Source organism: Lutra lutra, chromosome 7 (genome assembly GCF_902655055.1).
Source record: "Lutra lutra chromosome 7, mLutLut1.2, whole genome shotgun sequence".
Taxonomy (NCBI): domain Eukaryota; kingdom Metazoa; phylum Chordata; class Mammalia; order Carnivora; family Mustelidae; genus Lutra; species Lutra lutra.
In genome coordinates this window covers 28193136-28219198 of record NC_062284.1, presented here as the reverse complement: position 1 = coordinate 28219198, position 26063 = coordinate 28193136, and the positions used below count along the sequence as shown (strand labels likewise).

Genomic DNA, 26063 nt, shown 5'->3' with positions numbered 1-26063 from the left:
AGGGAGCCTGCTGGCTGTGGGGCTTGATTCCAGGACCCTGAAGCCAAAGGCAGACGCTTAGTGGATTGAGCCACCCTGGTGTGCCCGAAGAATTACTTCCTAATAGGCAGAGCCATTTGAAGCTGAGTTGGTGTGGGCTTCCCTGGGAGGCTGGAGCACCTACTGTTAAAGGAAGGTAAACTGAGGCCAGTAAGACTTTTAGATGGGATTAGTGCATCGGCTGGATTCTAAGAAGTCTCTCCCAGTGCTCAAATTCTACAGTTTTGAGGTGTGAAGTTCTCTCAGAAGATCATAATAGCAATCACCCCACTCCACAAAAGCCATTCCCAGTGCCTTACTCCAGAGCTTCCTCATACCCATTAGCTTCCTCGTGTTTCCTTAGAGGCAGTCAGAGCTGGAGCTGTGAGTCCACTTTACAGAAGGGAACACTAAGCCTCAAGTCATAGAGCTGTGAAGTAGCAGAGCCTGGGGCTCCAGCCTCCCACCTCCCAACTGCCCAGCCCTGCCTGGCTGTCTTGGCAAGGGGAACATGGCATGGCAAGGTGAAGGGGACCTTTACCAAGCTCAGGTTTAGAGTCCCACAGCCTGGGTTTCAAGCTCAGCACCATCATTTCCAGTGTGTGACCCTGTGAAATTCTTTTGACCTCTTTGGGTCTGAGTTTCCTGCTCCACAGGAGACAAAGGAGGTGTGAGGATTCAACCAGCTCACACTGTGAAAACTTCCCTTGGACTGGTTTGATAAACTTTAGTACCTTTACCTTTACCTTTAAAGGTGAATTATTCTGAATTATTAGGGGAGGTCAATATTTAAAAGAATTTCTTAGTAAAGTGAAATAACCCCTTACCCATCATTTCAGTGTTAACATTTGCAGGTGCAAGTTAGGAAGGGAGGACTCAGACATGAACAGGAAATGTGCCTGGGTGGGGGGGGCTCTGTATTGGGAGCTCTCAGGATCCCTTTGGGGCCCTAAGGTGGGCACAGATCCCACCCCTGCCTGGCTCCCGATGCCCCTGAACTGAGGTAGATCCCTGGCCTGAGCCTGTTAGAACATACGCTTCTGAAAGCCTGCGAAGACCCAAACCTGACACATCTGTGTCCCCAGGTGCGGGTATTTTCACCCCATCGCAAAACAATACCTGGCATTTGTGGGGCTGTTTGCAGCTCCGGAGGCCACGTGCAATGGCTTCTCCGAGCCTCCCAACAACCTTGTGAGGAAGGCTCTGCATTGTTCGCATTTGTTAGCTAGCAAAACCAAGGCTCAGAGGATTAAGTCCCCTGTCTGAGGTGACACCGCTGGCCTTCTATTCAGTGCCCTGGGTCATGCCCCGTGCTCCCATTTCCATTAACATTACCCGCCATCCATCCATTCACTACCAGCGCCAAGACAGGCTTCTGGGCCGTACTGGCCGTGGCCCTAGGCCTGGACTTCCTGTCTGGGCCCTTGCGGGCTGCTCAGTCCAGTAAGGGTCTCAGGTCTCCGGCTTGAAGCCTAGCTCTGCCATTTATTGGTGATGCGCCTTTACGACTTTTATTTCATCCACAAATAGTCAAGTCATACTTCCTATTGGCTCTGAGGACCGGGGAGATAACGCATGCAAAGCACGGCAGCGGCCCACAGGCATGAAATGGGTACAGGTCACTAGGATCGTTTGGAGATTGGGTCGAGGTATCTTGGCTAAACGCTTTTTCCCAGGCTCAGAAAGGTCGTCCCGCACCCTCCACCCCGCCATCGGAGCCCCGCCCCAGTCTCTCCGAGACGCAGGCAGCTTGGCACAGAGCCCTCGCTGGGGCTGGGCCGGGCCGCTGGGGTCGTGGGCAGGCTCACCTGGCGAAGGTTGCAACTCCTCCACGACGCTCTCGGCCGCCGTCTCCTCGGCCCACGTGCCGGCCTCCACTACCTTGTAGCGGCTGCGCGGCTGGCTGAGCACGTGAGGGGCCTGCAGCGCCGCCTCGCGCTCCGCAGCCAGGTCCAGGTCCTGCTGCGCCAGGTGCGCCCGCAGCTGCCGGATCTCAAACTGCAAGAGGAGAGGAGCGGTGGGGGCGGGGGGCGCAGGGGCGGGCGGGGGGCGGCGGGCGGAGCCTGAGCCTGAGCCTGAGCCTTGGGGGCACGAAGGCGTGCGCGGAGCTTCCGCAGGGTGGGTGGGGTGGGCACTACAAGGCTCCAGTGACACCGGTCTGGATCGCAAGAGCCTTGGGCGTTTCTGGAGTCTTCTCCAAGTACTACAGCGTGTTCCTGTGTCTCATTCCTGCAATACTGTACAGTCTCGCCGCATTGGGAAGACAAGGTGGCCATGAGAGGAAACACGGCCGTGATCTGTGGGAAGGGCGCTGAAGGAGGGATCGGAAAACCTGGGTTGGAATCTTTTTCTGGTTCCTTGCCTAAATGTGTGACCCAGATGGTGCTTGTCAAAGCGAAAGCCATAGTCAGGGATCTTAGACGGATGCTGAATGGAAGACCGCATGCTCCGGAACAAACAGCGCCAGCCTAACCAGCCTTGGGAGCCCACCCTGGCATCCTGTGCTCCCTAGGCTGTCCGTCCATTGGCCATTTGTCTTCCAGCAATACCCACTTCCAGCAATACCCCATTGTCTTCCAGGAATACCCACCATTTGTCTTCCAGCAATACCCACTGAACACCTCTCCTACGAGGTGTTCAGAAACGACTGGGCTCCATTCTCCACTCTGCAGCTTTCTGGCCCTGTGGCCTCTGTTCCCTTGTCTGTATAATAAGGGGTTCTCGCCCCCTGGATCTCTTTAAGGTCATGAGTGCTAAGTAAGGGCTGTGTAAAACACTGCACACATTTTGATTTTGGTTAATTTTGTTGTTATTGTTGGGGAACCAAAGAGGTTCCCAGATGGTTCTTGGGTTTGTGGCTGAAATGGCTGTTTACACTCTGGGCCATCTGGGCCAAGACAGCTTGGGTCTGACATTGAAGGGCCTGACTGTGGGCTCAGCGGCCAGGAAAGCTTTCACTGCCACCTAGTGCCCCAAGCACACATTGCATTGCTGTGCACAACCTGCTGGTATACCCCGAAGGCCTGAAGCAGGTGTGTGGGAGCTTGCATGGGCATGCAGGGTGGTCCCAGGGAAGCCCAGTGTCTGGGATCCCTACCTAGATTACCTACTTGCTCATGATACTCAGTGTCCAGCCCTGACCCCTCCCTGTAAAGTTAGCTTCACACCTCCAACTCCTACCTGACAGCAACACGGAATTGGGAGATACGAATCACAAACTCAACCTGGTCAGAATAGGACTCTTCACTATATCCAAGAACTTGCTCCTCAGGTGGTTTTATCTCATCTTAGCTGGAGCCAAAAATGTCATCACCTCCCTTGCTTCCTTGCTTTCCCTCCCCCACCATCCAGTCTGTCCCCATGTCTGGCTCTACCTCCAAGTGCTACCCCAAGCCTGTCTACCCCCCTCCACCTCCACCACCTGGGCAACTGCAACTTCTACAGCCTTTTACCATCCCCAATAGGAATCAGTGGGATTCTCACAAACCTAGATCAGCTCATGTCACCCCCACGTTGTCTACAGACCTCAGTTGGGAGAAAACCCAACTCCTTACCCTTGACTTACAAAGCAGGTGCACCGTCTGGCCCTGCCCATCTCAGACCTGACCCCCATCCCTCCAAGGTAGCCATCCATGTACCTTGTCACAACAGCCTCTTGAATGCTCTGCATTGTACTTATCACCTTCTGATATTTAATATTTTATTATTTTTCTTTTGGTGTCAGTGAAATGCACAATTAAACCACTCACTAACATTAGGGTTGCCAGGCAGCAGACTGACATCAGGGCAACCTCCCAATGTCACTGTCCACATATTTTGTCTCCGGGACCACTCAGTTTTTCAGAAAACCCATCAGCCTCTGGCTGCCTCTGTGCTGGGAGCCGGGCAGGGGAATGGGGTAAAGGAACCCTCTATTACATGGAAGGATTTTCATTGAATCCTTGGTTTCAGCCCTGCGCCTCTCCCCAGGCCCTTTTCTAACCCAGGGGCTTCCTGCAGAGCCCTCTGGTTCAGTTTCTTCAGAGAACAAACCTCTGTGATTCCTGTACGGTGGGGAGATGTGGTTTCTTGGCTGTGTAGGATTGGGATGGAGTCTGGGGGGCTCAAATGTTGTGTGTACAGGCATTTAGCCAACCCCTCTCCCTTTGGTCAGCTTCCGGTTTGTTCACCCCCTTCCTCCCAAACTTTCAGGGGTTCTGAGGGGAGAATTAGCCCATTTCCCTCACTATCCTCCGTAGGCTCTTTTGTTATAATTTCTCCACTCTGGTAGATTGGTTACCCCTTTCTCATCCTCTGTCCATTTTCCTCAAATCCACTGAAATCTCTATCCTCTTTGTTGTTATGAACAGGCCTTCCAGGGACACTTTCTTAATTCTTACGTGTTTATAGTTTTTAAATTATCATTTTAGTGGAGTTTGGGAAAGAAGATCAGATAAATATGTGTGGTCATTCTACCATTTTCTTTAAGGACTGCCTATTGGTTTTCCCTCTCTTACTGCAGTGATAGTACACTGGTTAAAAAAAAAAAACAATAACCTCTGATGAGTAGTTCACACTAACCTCTGTGGTAGATACTGCTCCAAGACCAACTGCAAACTACCAACACAATGTCAAGGAGAGCTGGGAAGAAGTGTACTTAACTGGCCCCCAGGAGTGAGAGCTCCAGCCCATGACTGCAGCCCTTCACCCCTTAATAAAATATAGTGTCTGTAAGAGCAGGAATCTTGTCTGTTTTGTTGCCTGGTAGAGAGAAGGCACTCAATAAATATTGTTAGATAAATGAATGCATGAACTAATTAGCTTTTCTCAATTCTGTGGTTTCAGACTGAGCCCCAATCCTAGCCCAAAGATGAGACAAAGTCTGAGCCCTGACCCTGCTCACACACTAAACTCTGACCATGGTCACAAACTGAGCTCCAACCATAGTTATGCTGTGAACCCTACACCTGCTCACACACTGAGTCCCAGGCCTGATCCCATACTGAGCCCTAACACTGCTCTTGGTCTAGGCTCCGACTCTAGACTTCAAGAACCCAGTACTCGAATGGGTCTATTATTTGCAGAGGCTGAGAAAGTGAGGCTGGCTTACTACGGGGTGGTCTTCTATGCATGGGGAGAGAGGTCAAACCACCCCTATGGCAGCAAAGTTCTCAGAGGTCTCATAGGGCTGATGAGGCAACCCTCCTGAGCTCCACTGGGGCTGGGAACCCCTCTTACCCAGGCTGATCTGAACTTCCCATGGGCATACATAGCCCACTTTATCCAAGGCTGCTCATCAGGGCCAGGAGGCTAATGGCCTCCTAGGCCCCTCTGAGCAGATGCATTATTGATAACTTGTAATTGATCCAGAGCTGCCCGTGAGTGTCCCACTGGAATTTAGGCCAGACAGCCAGAGGCCAGGGCTTGCCCAGCCCCAAGCCCACATATACAGACATAGGCACATACATTAAAACAAGTTTTAGGCTAGAGATATGAACCCCAAGTGTATGAGAATTCTCCTAGGCAGGCATGCATTCATTCATTCACTCATTCAGGTAAAGCATGGTGAGGGCTATGTTAAAACTCTATTATGTGGTTTGGAATGGAAATGCCTCTCCCAGCTTGGAAGTGAGTCCTCATTGGCCCCAAGTGAGGGGGGCCATGTTTGCTGCACTGCAGTATATCTCCCATGACAGTCCCAGGGGCTGACCCTGGGTGGCATTTGTTGCAGGGAAGGCCTGGTGTGTCTGCAAGACAGAGGACTGGGAGGTGAGAGAGTCTGGGGAGATCAGCAGGGGCCACTCCAGGCAGAGCCCGTTAGCCACAGTAAGATGTGATAAGATGTTAGCCTTTTTTAAAAAAGGCAACAAGAAGCCTCTGAAATCTTTTGAAGAGAAGGCAGAGTGTTGGAGGAGGTGGTGTGCTGATTCAGATGAGCACTTTGGAAGGCCCATGCTGGCAGCAGAGCAGAGAAAGACTGGACGGAGATGGGTCAGGGTGGAAGTAGGACCAATAGTAGAAGATGCTACTTCTGCAGCCCAGGCCTGATGACCAGAATTTGGACTGGGTTGGAGACAGTGGAGAAAGGAGGTGAGGAAATTATTTAGGAGGTTGAAGTGTCAGCATGGGTGTGCACTGGAATGGGTGAAGGAGAGGGATGTAATTTTACAAGCTTCAGAAGGTGTGGTGGCTGGATGCTCTCAGCCCTTGGCCTGAGGAGGAAGGACAGACGCTTTACAGGGAAACTGCAGATAGCTCTGTGGCTCTCAGTTTAGCCCAGCTCAGTTCCAGGGGACTGGCAGGGCCCTGGGACCCTCAGAGCCTGGCTGCTGCTTTCCCTATGCTGAACAAGGCTATGTGTGCTTCCCCAGCTGACAAAAGACTGTCAGGGGTCCTAGGATATCAGGACCTAATTAGTCAGTGGGTAAACTGGGGCTCCAGGTGGGAAGGAGTCTCTGTCTTGGGAGACAGGGTAAGGGGAAAAGCTAAGACTACAGGATGCATCAGAAACAAAGCCAGGCCCAGACCCCAGGCCTCTGGCCTCTAGCTTCACAGACTTTTTATCAAGGTGAAGCCTTAGGGACCAGATGAAAGAGACTGAGCTCAAGCGGTACACAGAGGGCTTGATGGCTACAGGGGCTAGGAAAGAGTAGGAGGCTCCCAAGTGGGGAGAAAGTAAGGGCTGGAGGAGGCAGGAGCCTGAGTTCTCAGCCCATTGCCCTCCCTCACCCTGACTTGTGGTGAGTCTCTTCCTTTTTGGCCCTCAGTTTTACTGTGTGTTCAATAAGGCAAATAGACTAGCTGAACTCTGAGTCTACGAGAAGGTCCATGCTGACTCTGGGACCCCAGCTGGGAGGGAATAAAGCACAAGGGACAGGTAGCTCCTGTCTTGAGGGCCACCCCAGCTCCCTGATGAAATGCCCCATTCCCAGAGGGCCGACTCTTTACAGAAAGATAACATAATCCAGAATCCCTAAAGCACATTATCAACAATGTGTAGCACACAGTAAAAATTACTATTCACGCAAATAAGCAAAAAAAGAATTGATTATAAAAACATAGAGCAGTTCAGGGACACCTGGGTGGCTCAGTCGGTTAAGCCGCTGCCTTCAGCTCAGGTCATGATCCCAAGGTTCTGGGATCCAGTCCCGTATTGGGCTCCTTGCTCAGCAGGGAGCCTGCTTCTTACTCTGCCTCTGCAGGCCACTCTGCCTGCTTGTGCGCATGCGCTCTCTCTCTGACAAAAACAACAACAACAACGATAACAAAAACATAGAGCAGTTCAGAGGCTGCTTAGAATTTCCACTGAAGATGACTTAGGCCTATTTGAGTTAGCAGATAAGGACTTCAAAATAACTGTGATTAATATGTTAAAGTGGGGGAAAGATGAACAGAATGGATGTAGCATTTCAGCAGAGAAACAGAACCTGTAAGAGGAATCCAGTGGAGCTCCTAGGACCTCAACATGCAATGTCTGAGATTGGGTTTTCCACTGTGTAGGTTTAGCAGCAGACTGGACGTAGTAGAAGGTAAGACTGTTGTACTTGAGGATAGGTCTATAGAAAAATATTGAAACTTATGGCCAGAAAAGAAGAAAAAAAAGGGATAGTGAGTGAACAGAAGAGGGTGTAAGATGGGAGGCATGCTTCAAGCGCCGAACATGCAACCAGAGCTCCAGGGGGAGGATGGAAGGATGAGACAGAAGCAATCGGTCAAGAAATCGTGACCAGGAACTTTCCAAATCTAATGAAAAATATCAATCCACAAATTCAAGAAACGCAGAATCCTAAGCAGGATAAACACAAAAACCCCACCACTGGACATGCTGCAGTCAAACTGCTGAAAACAGGTAAGAAGGAACACTCAGGCTCTCAGGGCTTGCCTGGGCCTCCAGGGCTGAAGGCACATGGGGAATTAAAGACCATCCTGAGTCCCAGGAAGAATGAAAGTGCAATCACAGCCGTTCTTAATGTGCATCATTAGCTAAGTATTTCTATCAGATAACCGGACCAGATCCGCCAGGATCCATAGGGAAGCCCTCAGTGTGCATTATAGAGGAGTCAGGCCCCTTCCATTGGGGCTGGGCTTTTAGTGGCTGCCCAGGTGGGGCCAGACCCCTGGGGCGGCAGGGCCGGCACACCCAGTCCATCTCTGCCTTTAATGGTCTGGTTTGTGGAGTACACTTGACACAGCCTTGGCCTGATCAATGCACACTCCGGCCAGAAGCTGGATGGTATCTAATGCAACAGCAATAATTTTCTTCCATCCTATTAGTGCTGTCTGCACAGAATGCCCTGCCTTCAAACCTATCTGCCATTGGGATGGCATCCAATGTTTATTTCCATTAGTTTTGCCATTGTTGGTAACAATAAAAATCGGGAGACAGTTGCAAACTAACGATTTAGGAGCAGGGGAAGCTGAATTCGACCTTGGCCCCTTTCCATCCATTGTGAAGATGACTGGTAGTTGGCCATAAATTTAAATTATGGCAAAAGGATAACATAAGTTATTCCTCTGATGGATAATTTTATCAGCTAAATAGGCCTGTCATTAAAGCTATCTGCTGTTTTACAAATCACTTCCCCTGCTTAAACACACACACACACACACACACACACACACACACACACACACACACTTCCCTTCCCACAGTGGAATCTTGAATAATCCAGGTAACAAAGACAATTGTGCTGAGCTGGGGACTTGTGGCCTCTTAAGGAAAAAAGAGGGAACTCTCTGGAATGAGCTATCAAGCACCACCCCCAGAACCAGGATGGGACCCCATTTTTATGATTTCCAATCTCTTGATGGCCACAGAGGCCCTGCTCTGAGTTGGCTGCCCAGCCTCAAAGGTGAGAATTTGTGCAGCCATTGGCCTTCTGTCAGGGGTGCTGAGTACCAGGGAGCTGTGGGTGCAGAGCAAGGCCCCCAGCTCACTTCCCACGACCTAACAAGTGGACTATAACCCTCCCTGCCATGAGGGTAGAGTGGATGGAGGGAAAGGTGTGTGGTGGGGAAGGTGGAGGGGGAAGAGCAGGACACCTCCTGCTACCTCCTCCTACCACTGCCTACCACCACCGGAAATGCCTATTGCTTGAAGTCAAGATTATTATCCTGTTTCTTCTAGAAAAAGGCCAGGGAGACTTGCACCACCCAGGGAGGATTACTAAATGTGACTGTGTCCATGGGACTAGGGAGAGGGGCAGAGAACGTCGTGAGCCCATGGGCGTCATTTCAGGTGACTGTTTTCTTCGTGGGCACATAGACTACTTCGGTCAGCCTCTGGTGCCTCAAGTGTGCCTGTGTGACTGAGTCCCACTTACAAAATGGGGGCAAAAGCCTGACTAACTGCACAACTCTCTACTTCTCCCCCATTGAAGGGAGAAAGCGCCGAGGACTTAGAAGCAGCAGTTAGAAAATGACCAGCTCCTGGAGGCCAGAGTGACCGGGGACTGGGGAGCCATCACCAGCTGTCCATGGCAACTGCACCAGGCTGTGATGTGAGTGATTTGTGATGTCTGGATTTGTCTGAAGTAGCAGCTTGTGTTACTCCTGCCAGTGACTTGTCCAGACACCTGTTTCTGGCGTAGGCAGACGGACCTGATGCCGAGTGCCCTCCCCCGCCCTCCACCACAAGGCAACCCTGGGCAAGCAACAGCCTCTCTTAGCTGTTGTCTTTCCATTTACAAAGGTGTTAATAAGACCTAGCCTATGCACTCTGACTGTAAGGTCAAAGGAAGCTAAAATACACGGGGGTGCATTTGTAAGTGGTCACAATTATATGAGTGATTATTTTACTCTCTTTCCATTTTTTTTATATTTACTGAAAGACTCCAGTAGACCAGACTTTATATATGATTCTTGAATTAGTCTGATCCTTAGAGCATCCTCATGACATAAGCCTTGTTTCCTCCATTTTTCCCAACAGGGAAACTGAGGCCCAGGGATTAAAGGGGAGATTAGCCGCTGGCAGAGCGGAGGTCAGAATCTCACTTGCTGGCCTCTTGTCTAAGCAGACTCCCTCCACCCCTCTAGGCTGCCCCCACAGAGGACTCCTCATTCAGGGACTGATGCTGGCCCAAGGTCCAAGGCTGTCCTAAGGGGTTCACAGAGCTCCATGTGCCTCCTTGCAGGCTGGGCCTCATGTCACCCTTGATACCTGGGTTTTTGCGAATGGTCTCAGGGTGAACGGTACTGAGGAAAGAGAAATTAACTTTCTTCCATCCTTGCCACAGGACCCAGCAAAGAAGAGGAATACATTTTGACAGTGAGCCAGGCTGGATCCTATTAACTCTAGGCCAAAGGCAAAGCTTACGGGGCAAAGAGCAGGTACAACGGGGACTTCAGAATATGTCTCAGAATTAGAGCTAGATCCTGCACACAGCTGTACATACACCCTCAGAAGTGGTTTCTTAAGATGAGCTGGAAGAATATATCATTGCAGGGACTTTACCATTGCACTTCAAACAGTTTTAATTTCTGAAGCAGCCAGTACACGGAGACAAAGAACTCACACCATCTCTCCCAAGGACAGTAACTAGCATCCCGCCTCTGGAGCCCATCTGTGTACTGGCAAGATTAACTCTGAAGAAAATCTGGCCAGGATCCAGACAGAGAGCAAAATACAAGCGAAAGGGGAGGAACTTTCCGCAGAGGGTCTGAGGCTATCTGCTCCCGTCACAGAAGGGAGCAATCTGGAAGCAGGCCGCCCAAGGCCAGCCAGGGCTTCGGAAAGGTAAGAATGCCTAACAGAGTGTCCTCCTTTTTGCTGGCCCCAGATTTCCAGGAGGAATGGCAGAAGAGATGATGGAAATGAGGGAAACACTGTGTCCTGTCTCCCTGTGAAGACCAGAGGCCAGTGTGGTTCCAGATGCAGGGGAGCACTGCAGTGAGGGGGTAAGAGATCCTGTTTCCATCCTCATCTCCTAATTGCTGTGTGATGTTGGGCACACTTCTCCCCTTCTCTGTGCCTCAGAGCGCCCCCATGTGCTGAATCTAGGATTGTGTCAGATGCCCTCTAAGGACACTTTCATTTATAACATAAGGTGGTCCTGGGGCACAATGGGTGTGCCTGTGGTAAGAAGGGAGCTGCCACGTGGCACAGAAGATCAAATGTACAAGATATTCATGCAAGAAACCAGCAAACTATGTCACCCAAGAGTCTCTACAGGGTCACAGCGACAAGCAATTTAAGCCTTCTAAAAAAGCCAAGATGAATAAAATAGAGTAACTTTACAGAGCAGAGATAGGACAACGTCAGACGGTGAGAAGTCATGTTGACAGCAGGTACCCTCGATGTGATGTGATGATCTTCCTCCCCCAAAACCCATTACTCCAGTCTAATCATGAGAAAAACATCAGACAAATCCCAGTCCTGGGGCGTCCTACGCAATACCTGAACAGTACTCCAAATGGTCAGTCATCAAAAACAAAGAAAGTCAGAGGAAATTTTATAGCCAGGAGGAGCCTAAAGAGATATGATAATCGCATGTAATGCGGTGTCCTGAATGGGATCCTGGAACAGGTCAAGGACATTAGCTAGAAACTACAGAAATCGGAACAATATATGGACTTTAATAATAACACACCATTATCAAGTCCTTAGTTGTAAAAATGCATGATACTAATAGGAGATGTCATGTTAACAGGGCAATTGGGTGTGGAGAACATGGGAACTCTGTACCATCCTCACGACTCTTCTATAAATCTAAAACCGTTCTAAAAAATAAAGTTTATTTTAAAAAGAGCTATGATGAATAATGTCTTGGGAAATATTTACACAGTACACACCCCAGGAAGAGAGTGGGATGAATACAAATTGACTGTTTCATTTAATCTGAGATCCTGAACATTTCATGGGAACTTTGATAAATTTCAGCGTTTCAGGTAGCACTTATGAATCTGATGTGGAAACTGCTTTATTAAACTGAGAATTCCAGCAGGAAGAGAGAGCGCAAGAGTTTTTGACAAAGAGGGGGTTTGGGGGTAGCAGGGAGATGGATACAGTGGGAGAGTCTGGAAATACCACCAAGATGGCTGAGTGCCGCTACATCTGTCCCTGTCCGAGAGCTGCGCTCAGGCTGTGGTTTAAAGACATCCGGGGGCATCATCTGGCCAATGTCTTCACCGAGCACCGAGAAGTGACATGGGTAGAAAAACGACATAGAACGCGACCCTAAGAAAGGTGGGCTGGGAAAGAACAGTGTTCCATTAGGACAGCCGGGTCTATTCCTGGCTCTCACAGCCCTCAACTAGCTGATAGCTCTCGGGCGAGTCACCCATACCTCAGTCGTCTTATCCATAAAATAAATGGATGTACACGGGGGAGAAGGGGTGGGCTGGCAGTCACTATTTATCGTGGGTCAGACTTCAGGCTACACCATGTCACAACCATCCTTCATGGAATTTGTCACTATTCCTCTTTTTCAGATTAGGAAAACCAAGGGCCACACAGGTCCCATCAGTGACCAAAGCCACAAGGCCCATCAGTGGCCAAGCTGGCTTTGCACTCAGGTCTTCCCTTAAAGTCTATTCTCATCCATTCCAGGCGCTCTTCTCTCAAAGTGTCTGGCCGTCTGGATGTGTTGTGAGCCCTCACTCTCATTTCTTTAAGGCTGTTTGTAACCCAGTCAAATCTCAAACCTGGTCCTGAAGAGACCTGGGAATGAGGTGTCTATGTGCTCCACACCATGGAGAGGGCAGTGCTCAGCTTTGGGACAGCAGCCGCCCTGTTTTCTCTGCTCTTATCGGGCTTCTCCTGCCTTCCCTGCGGCCCACTGGAATTCCAGCCCAGCTGGCCCTTTTTGCTACAACTAAGATGACAGGCTTCAGGTGTTTTTTAAATTAAAATGGTTTGTTTCTGCTCATCTCTTTTCCAGATGTCATTACCTAGAGGAAATCTGTCTTTATTTATTAGCTCTTTCCTGTGCAGAATCCAAGGGAGTCTCCCCTTGGCTGGGACCCCTGGGAGGGAGGCCACATGTGGGGTCTCTGTGGGCTGAGGACGGGGGTCCTAGTGGAAAGAACTGGGGGTGGGGCTGCCGGCAGGGTTTTCTCTCGGCCGTGTGGCCCATGCGCTGTGACTGTGAGGCTTGCAGTGGGTCAGCTTGTTCTCTGCGGGGCTGGAGGGCTGTGTGAGAGCTTATGAAGGGCAGATGTGGTACTCTGTCGCAGTCTGTCACGTGGCCAACTGCAGCCACGTGGTGTTCATTTTCCTATTAGTAGCCTGAAAGCTGCCTGACCAAGCTCCAGCCAGATCCTGGCTGACACCCAGATCTGTCCTCTGCCCTCCTCTTCTAGACCTCCGTCTGCTCTGAACCCAGGCCTCTCCCCTCCGGGCGGCTGAAAAAGCCTCTCAGCCCAGGCTTCTTATCTCCATTCCTCACTCTTGCCCATCCCACCTCCAACAGCAGCCAGAGAGATCCATCAAAAACTCCAACCTGAGACTTCCCACCCCTGCTTCTAACACCCCAGGCCTCCCCTTTCCCTACGGGATGGAGTCCAAATTCCTAGATCAGCCATGTAGGCCCTTCCCAAGCCAGCCTTCTCCTTCCTGAATGTTCTTGAGCTCCCCTGGTACAACACCCACTCTAATGCCTCACCTGTCCCCTCTGCCAGGCACCCTTCTCCAAGTGGCCCTGCCCAATGCCAGCTCCTCTGGAAACCCATCCGCTCCCCTGCCCCCATGGCATGCAGAACTCCAGACATGTCCCTGCCCCAGGCATGCACCAGACGGCCCCTGTTTGTTTTTGGGCCTGCCAGACTTGAGCCACCCAGAGCCTCCTGCGGGTAGGGGCCAAATCCTCTCCACCACAGTGCCCCCAGTGCCCAGCACAGGCCGTGATGGTGCTGGCAAACTAGATGCACAGGTGAGAGTGAAGCAGATGCCAACCACTTAGGGACTAGAACACTAGTCTTCCCAGGTCCACAACCCTGTAAAGACTGCCCCATGCCCAGTATCCCAAGGAGGATGTTCTCCTGAGGGCTGTGTCCCCTGATGTCCCCTCTTATCTCTCATAAACATTTTGTGCTAAAATGAAAGGCCATCGTGTTCCCAAAGTAGATAAAAAGATTTGGTTCCCTGACAGACATTCCAAAGAGATGATTTTGAAGACTCTGTGTGCCTGTGTCTGTGGACAATCCTAGGGATCAATTTGTGGTGACATTCCACAGACTTCCCATTCCCTCCAGCTCTTCTTCCAGCTAGGAGAGGTTGGGGTTGGGGGCCCTGGAGACCCACCACAAGAGGGTGCTGGGCTGCAGGCAAATGTAAGACAGACGAGGTCTATCCTGCGGGAGCATCCCATTCCATGGGAGCAGCAGTCCCGGGTGCAGAGAACCAGAGCCCGCGGCAGCAAGTCCCCAGTGCTCAGCGGAGGCCCACAGCAGGGCCAGGGGTTAAGGGAGCAGTGACTGCTGCAGGAGGACAGTGCTGTGGTTAGTGGAAAAGCCAGGACATGCAGGCTGCACACAAATTAGTTAGGCAGGGCTGACAAGGGACAAGGGCTCAAGCAAGGGGTACATCACAACCAAAATGGAAGATGGGACGGCACAGGGCTTGTCGGAATGGGAGGTGACTCTGACTTCTTCAGAGTGTTTATGTATGAGATGAAGGACATTTGAAAAGCCAGGCAGATACATGTGGCCCTCAGACCCCCACAGAGAGTGCCTGTGGGCTCCACAGAGGGGCAGGGGGAAGGAGCACTGCAAGCCAGAAGTGCTCAGCCCCACACGGGATAAGTAGCTGGGGCATTCTATGCCTGGGCTGGTGCTGGGGACTAAGGGTGGGGGGCATAGCTTATGCGGCTCATAGGGTAAGGGGCAGTGGCCTGTCCTCCTCCCAGAATCCAACGGAGAGGCCAGAATGACCATATATTTCGTCTATCCTCCTCCACACTTTCCACCACCTCGCTCGCTTGTCCCCTCTGCAGCAATCTCACCGGCATTCTCACCAGGTACCAGAACATCCCCTCCTTGGAGGCTGTGTTTCTACAGGGCTCTGTAGTCTTGCTTCAGGACCCAGCTGCCCCCCTGCCCCGCCCCACTGGCTCTGCTGAGTATGGCCTCACAGGGCCCCTCTCTGCCTTCCCCATAGCTCCTGGAAGGCACAGAGAACTATGAACACCTCTTTGTGGGGGGAGGTGTCGGGGGGTCCTGGGTGGTGACTGGTCCACAGTGGTGCCCAGCAACCTCTGTGGACAGAAGCTGTCCCCTGCTCTAGAGACCACTGTCTCCAGAAGACTCTGCTGAACTAAGTCGGTGATGGCTGGCTCAGGCTGGAGGGCTCACTGGTCACCATGGTACAAAGAGAAAGCACCCTGGCCTGAGAGTTGGTGCTGAGCGCAGGCCTGGTGAGGCCGAGCAGGAGTGACCTTCAGAGACTGGTTTCCCACTCTCTGGGCCTTAGGTTCCCCATGTGTCCTCGGGGGCCCTGCAGTTCTGGTCTTCTGCGGTTTTAGGCATCACCGGGGCCCTTGGCTCTGGACAGACCCGGAGTGGCAGGGCATTACCCCTTGCTCCTGACAGATCTGCGTCAGTCTCTCCAGCTGCTCGTCTTGGATGACCTTGGCCTTCTCGTACTGCTGGATGACCATCTCCATCTCTACCTTCACCGGCAGGACGTAAGCTGGAAGACAGAGACAGCTCCGTGAAGAACTTGGCAGTAGTGGGGCTCAGGAGGGAGAGGGGCCAGTCCCGGCAGCCAGCCAGCGGCAGGTTCAAGTCCGGGAGTGGTTCCTAGAGGAGCCGGGGGGTACAGGGGCTCAGGGGATGTCTAGGCACCCCACAGTACCCAGACATTATAAGAGGGCTAGAACCCTAACCTACGGTGACCAAGAGAACTGTTTTCCTCCTTTGTCCTAGTGACAGCACCCTTCCTTCTGGCTGTGTGCACAGCTGCCCGGAGCAAGGGCTGGACTTTTGAGTATCCTGTGCAGCTATGGCCAGCTGTGAGACCACAGTCTGGACATTGTGAGGCAAGTGCAGGTGTCATGCAGCAGCTTCCAGGAGCTGGCGGTAACAAGGAAGCAGAAATCCTGGAATCCTCAATCACTGCTGGTGGGAAAGTGACATGGGGCAGCCGCTCTGGAAAACAGTGGAGCAGGTCCTGAGATGGCTAAAACAGAGTGACCACAGGGCAAGGCGAGTCCATGCCTAGGTACTTCAGAGAAACGAAAACATACCTCCACACAAAAGCTTGGACATGGATGTTCCCAGCAGTCAAATGTGGAAACAAGCTAAACGTCCAGCAACGGATGAGGGTATAGAGAAAATGTGGCCCGTCCATACAAACAAGCCTGATGCAAAAATAAAAAGAAATGAAACAAAGGCTACACATGGATGAAACCTGAATGCTTTTGTTCAGTGAAGGAAAGCAGACACACCAGAACACACAGGCTATGATCCTACTCATATGAAATGTCCAGAAGAGGCAAATCTACAGAGAGAGGAAGTAGGTTACTGGCTGCCTAGGGCTGGGAGGGTCATGTGAAGTGACTGCTAATGGGTACGGGCTTTCTTTTTGAAGTGGTGAAAAGGCTCTAAGCTTAGGTTTTGGTGATATTTGCATGACCCTAGCAATATACTAAAAACCATGGAATTGTGCACTTTAAATGGGTGTTTCATGGTGTGGGAACTATATCTCAATAAAGATGTCTAAAGAGGAAAGGCAGCTGGGGTTTTCCTTTTGCCTCTTTATCTTCTTCCTCTCTTCCTTCTTCCTAGTGGCTGAGATAACGATGTGATGGCTGGCCCTGGAGCAGCCATCCTGGGCCATGGCGTGACTTTGGAAGGTAGACAATGTACGGCAGAGCAACAAACAGGAGGAGCCTGGAGTCTCAACTACAGAGAGTGCCACATCAGCCCGGGACTCCCGACCTACAGACTTTCCTGTGAGAGAAAGGCTTCCACTTTAAGTCACTGTCATTCTGGGTCTCTTTTACTCATGGACAGTCCTATTGACCCAGAGAGAGTCTAGCCTCAGGTTGGAGGGCCCCAGATCTTGTAGCTTGTGGTAGCCACATGGGCCCCTCCCTTGGGCAGTTCTCGGGGCTCTGTGAAGTCTCAGTATCAACTCCTGACCCGACCCTGGCCTCTGGCCTTCATGCTCTTCTCATGTCACAGAATTCAGCTTTTCCTGACTAGTCAGAAATTTCGGTCACAGGCCTCTCTTGCCGCTGTATTCTACAACTCTCCACATCTCCACTCTTCGATTCCTTTTCCACCCATGGTCTCCCACCCTCTGGGTGTTCTCTGGCTGCTGCAGGAATCATGTGGGGCAGAGAAAGCAGAATTCTCCTGTTTGCTTCTCAACTGGAGGGCAGCCCACTTGTCCTGCAGGCCCGTCTCCAGGCTCCCAAGGCTGTACCCAGTGGCTTCTGCCTCCTCAGAACTCTGCTGAAGCCAATTCACACCCAGGGTGAGAGAAGCAAATTAACACCCACACTTTCACCCAGCACATCCCTATCCCGAGGTTTCCAGTGGTACAGCCATGACTGCTATGTCAGGATAAAGGGGCAGCAGCTCGGAAGAGAGCTCGCAATGGGCTGTCAAGACCCATCAGTGTGAGGGTGACCAGCTGTTCACAGCTGGCTGAGAAGAGCCAGAAGGCGCTGTTCCTGCTCTGAAGGGAAACGATGTTCTTGTGAGTGGACGCGCCCTGAGCAGATGAGGGTGAGTGTACAGATAAAGAGCACACTGGCACTTGCCAGTGGGCCTGAGCTCCAATTTGCTTTGCTGTGCGACCCTTATCCCTCTTGGCCTCAGTTTCCCCATCCGTCAAATGACAGGAATGGACGAGACGACCTCTCAAAGCCTTCCCGGTTTGGACCTTACAAAGTCACATTCCAGTTGGATGAAGATTCTGGATTAGGAGCTAGTTCCCTGAAAAGACATCACACCCCACAGTGCTAACCGGGGTGAAGGCAGGGACTAGCAAGAGGGAACTCTGCCAGGGGATGAGAGACCCCAGAGGCTGTCCTTCCTGCCCCATACCCTTCCTCCACTCCCCTGCAAATGCTGTTGGGGTATCCTCATAGCCACAATTTCTGACATTTGCAACCAAATTTCAGGGCCAGAGTGACCTTAAGAGTCTGTATACGATACAATCTGTAGTCTTAATAGTCTATCTAACGTGGTCTGAACCTGCTCCAGAAGGTCCTTAGAGATGCCCCCAGGAGAAGAGAGGGCAAGGACGTGGGCTCTGCCCCCTCGCACTTCAAGTCAACCAAAATGCTTCCCTTTTAATCTATCTTTCACACTGGAGAGCTGCATAAGATTTTGCAGAAGAAAGGGTTTTGCTACTTTAAAAAAAGCTCAGGAATCGTCATCTATATAACCTCCTTGTTGTGCCTTGCCCCTCCATGCGACCACCTGGCTCAGACTGCCCACACTCCTGCAGGAGCCCACCTCCTTGAGGGGCAGGCCAACCCATCTGTGGTGGCTCTGTGTCTGGTCTGTGCTGAGTCTGGCTGAGGTGAGGCGGGCCTCTCTGTCATGTCCTGGGAGGTCTAAGGACCACCTTCTGGAACCTGGAGCTGGCTTCTCCCTCTTCCCCATCACCAGGCCACCCCATCCTAGTACCCTGCCCTGTTCTTCAGGGACAAGGTTTTCAGAATTCTCTCATTTGGGTGTCCCTCTTCCGGGGGGACACTCTCAGGTCTGTCATCATTTCCTAGAAATAGAGGAATGACCCAGGTCAGGGCAAAGCTCTCCATAAGAGGTAGCTCCTTTGGGAGGGTGGCCTTTGGTTCTGATGATAGCAAAGGCAGGGAGAGAGCGGAGGTAACAGACACTCTCTGGGAACGGAAGCTCGGATGGGAGCATGCACCACTAACTCTGACCAAAACAAGCCAAAACACAGACCAAGCCAGCACCTCTCCCAGAAACCATCTTGAGCTGTTTGCAGGTCGACAGGTTGGGGATGGGGCACCCCTTGCTGGACAGAGGGGAGATGGGCCCCACAGGGAGCAACCCCTCGACCAGTAGGCTGGACGAAGCCAGTGGTGAGTCTGTAGGCGGCGGTGAGCGGCAGGCGTGAGTCCAAACCCTCAGGCTGTGCAATGCTGGTGTTCCAGAATGGCAGGCCCTGCTGTAAGTTCTCATGGGAGGTGCTGGCCAGCCGGACATACAATAAATAGTTATGTTGGAGCAAATGCTCAAGTGCTTGCATGGGACATCTGGGCAGTGTGTGCAGCTCCTGGACATGTGACATGGAGTGAGTGGTGACAGGCTTGGAGTTTCTGCACCAGCAGGCTCTGGCCTCCAGTCCCTGAGGCTGGCGGGGTCATGCCTCCCACCTACCCCATACCACGTGGCCTCCCTCTGCTCTTAGTCAACAGTGCCAGGCTCAGTAGTGGCCACCTGCCACCCTGCCAGCGTCACTGACCCTTCTTGGACCACTCACCATCAATGACCCTCTTCACCCGCCAGATCCGGAGCATGATAATGAGGCTGATGGCATCCCAGGGGCTCCTGGGCCCATTGGCCACAGTGGACGCCACCATCGGGGCCAAGGACAGGATGATCACAGCCCCATCAAACACCTGTGAGAGGAATTGGATTTCAGTGCCATGGGCCACTTCCTGGATGTCCCAGAAGCAGGTCAGACAAAGCAGCTGGTATGGCCGAATTCTCCAGGAGGTCTGTCCTCACATCAGTTCTCCCCTATCCCCACCTCAAGTCTCCCCTGACCCTCCTCCATCTCTTCAGTGACCTCTCCACTCCTAGACATGCCCATGGTACTCTCTTCCCTCTTAAGTGACCTCAGCCCATCCACAGACTTTGTTCCGATGGCCTGGGGTTGCTCCCAGCATCTTTTCCCAGTGTCTCATCCCCTCCTGGGAGTGGGCTTGTATTCTATGCCCCAGTGTTCCTGTTCTAGCCTTTCTGAATCCCTCACTGGCAGTGGGGGCTGAAGGCTGGATCCTTCCCCTTGGGTAGCAGGAGCCGAGAGCCTACATCTTATTTCTGTCTGACGCTGAGTCTCTCACCACAAGGAGGAAGGGCTAGGAGAAGAGGGGGCCCAGTATGGGCAATTCAGACTTGGGCCCCGACCTTCTATCTGCCTGCTCAAGCTTGGGTGCATCTGGACTTCCATGGGCCAGGCCTTTATGTCTGTTCCCAGCACGTGGCCCAAAGAGGCTACAGCGTGGATGTGGGGTGGGGGGTGGGTGAGGAAGGAGTGGACAGTGGACATGGTCCCGGTCCTGCATGCACAAAACTCCCAGCGACGGCCAGGCTTCCTTGGCCTCTCATCCCCACCCACTAAACCAGACCCTTTTATAGAAAGCAGAGCGGTGGGATACTCTACTGAAACAAGCTTGCCCAGCTCTCTGACCACTGGGCCATTTTAGAGTGGAATCATTTGTTTTAAGACACATTTCGAAGCTTTTCCAACTGACTCAAAAAAACTTCTCAAATCTTGCAGAATTTTGAGGAGAATTTTCAGGCTGTCCCTTTGCCAGGAACTTTCTCCATCTGCCTGTCCCCTGCCCTCCAACCCCAACAACAGAGCCACAGGGACTTCTGCACCCTGTGTGGAAGGATCAGGCCTTTTTGAGGGTCCCACCCGGAGGGATATTTTCCGGCTCCCAGGATGGCCAGTGTGGGGGGTGTGCATCGACGCTGGCCTTTACCTCTATTTTGTTTTCGATATAATCCCAGATCCCAAGCACCACAATCCGAAGTACAGTCTGGGGAGAGGAAATGAGAGAAGAGATTATGATTACTGCTCTCCAGTCCCTGCCCATCCCCCCAGGGGAGAAGATTCCAGAGCTCAGAATCGGGGCTCTGCCTCCTTGTTCAGTAATGGAAAATGTCTTTATCACCCTCTGAGAGTTTCTCAGCTTACATGCGCTCCCTACCACACTTTGCCTCAGCTCCTGGTTTGCATCACGATCCATGCAAACCTCCCCCCACCCCACACCCTAACACACTGCAGTGCTCCCAGGACATACAGAATATACCCCGATCCCACTTCCCTCTCCAGAGTCATCTCCTGCATGCCTGTCTATGCCACAATTCTACAAACATGCAAGCTCTTTTCTCTTTTGCCTTGTCTTTGCATATGGCAGACTGCCTGTTCGCTCTCCTCCCTTCTCCCCCAATCTCCTCTCTTTTTCTTAGAGAATAATTGGATAATTAGCATGGTCACCCAGCTACAGCCAGCATCTCCCAGCTGTAGAAGGCATTAGGCTCCTTCTCCTCTTTCCCTCTGCCCAAAGACTAGACTGTGCAGGTATGGTGGGTGAGTCATCTTTGGTAGGGAGGGATGGGCAACAAGATGGAGTCCTTCTGGGTCCCCAGCAGCCCCAAAGGACCACATCTGCCTGAACTGTTCACCCCACTTGTCCTTCCGTGAGAGAGAAATGGACCCCGCCTTGTTGAAGTCCTTGTGTTTTCTGTTTTCTTTTTAGAGCAGTGTGGCCAGTGTGCTAAGCAGTGGTGCCCTTTCCCTTCTCTACCTGGAAAAGACCTTCCTGTCCTTCTGGCCCCTGCTTGGATGTCACCTCCGTGAAGGTCTCCCACACTCCCTGGGCTCAGTCTTTCCTTGGTGTTCCTGCAGAACTTGGGGACATCAATCAGCATCAAGCACTTGGGGTGCTTCATCGTACCTTGTGGTGATTACTTCCCTGATGCCCCAGGCAAGGCTCAAGAGACACTGATTTCTCTCACGCAGGGTAGACACAGAATGCAAGTGTGGTTTGAGTCCATGAACAAATCACGCATGAAGGACGAATTCCTTAAGACTCCTAGTAATTTACTCCAGTGCTGCTGCCTTCAGGAGAGGGCTCCTCCCCAGGACTATGTCTCACTCCAAAGAGAGTATGTACATGCCAGTCCCAGAGGACCCCGGTACATGTGTCTGGAGGCCCTTCCTAAAGCAAGATGACTAGCTCCCAGTAATTCACACCAGATGGTGTCTCTGCTTGCATGGGCTGCAGTATAAGACCAGCCATCTGAACTCAACAAAGCTACTGACTGCCCATGGATCTCCACCCACACTTACACCACGAAAAGGCTTGGCTGATAAAATTCACCTCCTCCTTGTTAAAGCCTATCCTGTCTTCATGAAGGAATGAGTATGTGGGATCCTGGCGGCATCTTGACAACAGAGAGGGTCATGTGATAGCCCGATGTCCATTCTCACATGGCTTCTTGATAGGGGACCAATGCTTAACTGCAGGACAAACTCCAGAAACCTGGGTTGAGGTCCAAAACATCTTGAAGTCACAGCTCAGTAATGGACTGGTTGTGTGGCATTGGGCAAATCAAATCTCCTCTCTGTGCCTCAGTTTCCCCTATGCCAAGGAGATGGGTTAAATGACTTGAATCTCCCAATTCTTTATGAAATTAACCTTTGCCATTTACTACATACCAATAAGTGCCAGGCCCTGGGCCAGTACCTCACATGTGGTTTTCATTTTGCAGAGAGGGAAGCTGAAGCTCACAGAGATGAAGGGGGCTTCCCAGGTCATTCAGGCATTGGATGGTGAGTTGGCATTTGGACCTGGACGTTTTTGACTGCGTGGTATTCTCCAGCAGCGTAACCACAGATGGACCTCGTTTCTTTGGTTGCTATTCCATCCATCTAACTGTGCTGACATTGAAATGTGGTGTTTATTTCCTCTGAAATCTCACATTGGCTACATCCACTCCAAATTCCCAGTTGTGAGGCTCCCAGAAGCAGAAAGTCTGGGCCAAGAGAGAGGGAAAGAGGGCCTGGTCCGAACAGGATTTCTCCTGGGGCTGCTACTTCTCCTTTTTCCTCTTTTAAAATTGTGGTAAAATACACATAACACAAATTTTACCGTTTTAACTGTTTGTAAAAGTGTACTGTGGCATTAAGTACATTCACACTGTCACGCAACCGCTCATCTCCAGAAGTTTTCCATCACACTCGTTAAAACCCAATTCCCCATCCCAACCCCCCCACCCCCCACTGTGCCCGTCACCAGCACTTTACTTTTTGTTTCTGAGTTTGACTACTCTAGGACCCTCATATAAAAGGAATCCTCTCACTTCTTGATAAACAAGGCAGCAGTCCAGGGGATGCGGGGTTGGGGGATAAAGAAGGGAGCCGGCCAGGCTCGAGATGCAGCCAGCAACCCCCACAAGGGGAGGAGCAGGCAGTGGACAAGACACATGGAGCCTCTGTGCTCCGGGAAGGAGGGAAGTTGAATGGCTACCGGGCTAAAGCTGAGCCACAGAAACCAGCGGAGCAGCTGGAGCATGGGCTACTTGCCTCCCTCCTTGCTGGCCCATCCCACTGGGATCCATCCTCTGAGGTCTGACTCAGGTCACCCTCCTCCTTCCTAACCCAGTCCATGGAAACACAACAGCCAAAGGCAGCTGTGGAGACACCTCCTGGCCCAGCCTCCCACTGCAGAGGGGGACCTGGTGGCGTGGAGACAGCTGCTCCAAGTCTGAGTCAAAGCTAGAATGAGAACCCAGCTTGGAGACAGCCCACCTGGCGGCCTTTGTCTGCGGCATCCTTTGCCAAACTCCCCTGCCCACGGAGACAGGGACCTGGCCACACTGCCTGCTAGGGGCTGACTGATCCAGTCACAGCTGTGTTTCTCAGTAGGCAGTCAAGGACTCCCTGTGTCAGCATCTGGGGATCTGTCTCAAATGCAGATTCCTGGGTTCGCATGGAGATCCAGGTATCCGAATCTATGGGGGCAGGGCCCAGGAATATGCCTTTTTCACAAACTTCCCTAGGGTACCCACGGGAACAGGGACTTATTAAGCAACAATGCCCCATGTTGGGAACAGGGAGGCCACATGCCTAGATGCAACAGGGAGGAGAATTACAGTAACAGTCCAAAGTCAGATCCTCTTTGTGGCTCTCTCCCTTACTAAGCATGTGCCATTGGCTAGAACGAGGGTGGACCAGTGCCCCATGCTGCCCGCCTCACCAGGTTGCTATGAAGCTCCACAGGGAAGGCAAGAGCAGGGCAGTGAGGAGGGGCTGTTTTATCACTCACTCCAACCTGAGGCCCCTTGTCCTGTAATCCTGCCCCCACGAGTTGCAAAGGGCTTTTTTTTTTTTTTTTTTAAAGATTTTATTTGTTTGACACAGAGAGAAAGAGAGAGACAGCCAGAGAGCAACTACAAGTAGGGAGAGTGGGAGAGGGAGAAGCAGGCCTCCCAATGAGCAGGGAGCCTGATGTGGGGCTCAATCCTGGGACCCTGGAATCATGACCTGAGCCAAAGGCAGACACTTAACAACTGAGCCACCCAGGTGCCCCTGCAAAGGGCTTTAAGCAAGGGTCCAAGGAAACCCAAATCCTCGGAATTCCTGGAGCTTGGAAGCTCCAGCTGCCTCTTTCCCGCCTAGGACTGAGGGTTTTCAGCCCCTTCATTCCAACCTTGCCTTCAAGAGCTAAGGATGCTCTGGCACACGGGATAGGCCAAACTCTTAGCGAAACTTCAATGAGAGCATCACATATTTACTATAAGCCCAGCTCCCCTGCCATCTTGCAGGTGCAGAAACAGCCTCAGGGAGAAACAGGTAAACCCTTTGGTCCTCAGCCCCTCTTCGTTCCCACCTCAGATGCCCACATCTTTTCCCCTCAGGAAGCCCTGCTTTCTGAAAGGACTCCTCTCCCCTCTCCCTGGAGAAGGGATTTAGGCTTTAGGCAGCAGGAGGGAAGAGTGAGACTCTGGCATCTGCTCCAGACTCTGTCTTAGTCAGGTGGCAGTAAGGCCTCCTGCGCCTCCTGAGAAGGCCCCACCTTCTCTCCCTGGGATGGGGTCTGATGAGCTTCTAGGGCTCGGGAACCTTGGGGGATACAGGCAGAAGCACCTGCTAGTCGGTAGAACGCCTCTAATAAAATTTTAAAAAGGTACCCCTTTTCCAGACAGAGGGAGATACCCTGGCTCACTGCCTGGTGAGCAGAGTAGGGGCTGGCACCCTTGCTCCCTGCAGAGTCATCCCCGAAACCAGGCCCCACCAGCGGGGGAGAAGGGAGCAGCACACACCTAGTCTGCACCTGTGCCCCGGCAACACTGTAGCTGGGCAGGGTGGGGGAGTGTGGTGCAGGCTGGCCTTGGGAACACCCGCGGTGGGCACAAGGTGGCTGGAGGCTGACCCCACGCACTTCTTCAAGAAGCACATCAACTCTTAGGCGAGTTTTCTCTGCTAAGATAGCTGCTGGCTCCTTCCTCTTAATCCCCCCATCCCCAGGTTAAGTGAGAGCAGCAAGAGGAAGACATGGAATTCAGGATCCAGCCACAAGGAAAAAGTAAGAAATGTGAGGAACCTTTGTAGGCTCTGAAAGCAGTCTTGAATTGGTGTGCACAAGAAAGGCTTTCTGGGTAACAGGTGCAGATTGGGGGTGATGGGGGAGCACAATGGTGCCTCCTAGGCTTAGGTGCTGATAAAACAGGAGCAGAGCGACCATCCTACCCTTCACTCCTCTATCCTCACACCCTCAAAATCCATGGGCATGGAGCACAGCAAGCCTCCTCCCCAGGAGGTTGCTGTCTTCCCTAGGGGTCTACACATGAACTCCTGACCAGACACAGTAGCCAATACCTCCGTCGGACCAGGGCTCATGGGCAAACTGCTGCGCTCTCCCTGGTGCTGGCTTCATTCTGGCAGGAGGTGCTCAACTCCCTTGAAAGAATGGGTATGAGACCCATAGGGCAGACAACATGACCAGTTGTAAGTCCCTTCTACATTGTGTGTGTACGCTGTGCCAGCCCTCGGGTAAGGAAGCAAGCGTGAAACACACAGGCTGTGCAAAGCTGAGTTCCAGAACTTCCTGTCAGCCCAAGAACCCTCTCAGTCTCCTCATTCTAAAACATCCCTCACTGATCCCATGTCTCTCTTCAGCTGCTGCCGTCCCTCTTCTCCCAGGTGGAGGTTTGGAGGTGGCGCCTCCACTTCACCCACTGCAATCTGCCACAAGCCCCACCAGAGCGGTGGAACCGCTCCTACCTTGTTAGCGATGACCTCCTGTTGCCGGCTCTCATGGATAAAGTCCTGCAATTTATCTCAGTGTGGCAGTGTCTAGTGTGCTGGGCACTTTCCTCCTCTTCCAGAACCCCCCTTCTGTCTCCAG

General features: G+C 52.0%; 1 protein-coding gene across 5 annotated transcripts in view; it reads right to left on the bottom strand.

The window, feature by feature from the left end:
- The window catches only part of TMEM266 (transmembrane protein 266), a 111551-nt gene that overhangs the window by 13077 nt on the left and 72411 nt on the right, over nucleotides 1-26063 (bottom strand). For all 5 annotated transcript variants that reach the window (XM_047737452.1, XM_047737453.1, XM_047737451.1 and 2 more), the window contains 4 exons: nucleotides 20631-20687; nucleotides 19400-19538; nucleotides 15507-15622; nucleotides 1827-2016 (listed from right to left, as the gene is read on the bottom strand). In XM_047737452.1, coding sequence (XP_047593408.1) covers nucleotides 1827-2016; nucleotides 15507-15622; nucleotides 19400-19538; nucleotides 20631-20687 — 502 coding nt within the window. The remainder of the gene's footprint in view (nucleotides 1-1826; nucleotides 2017-15506; nucleotides 15623-19399; nucleotides 19539-20630; nucleotides 20688-26063) is intronic.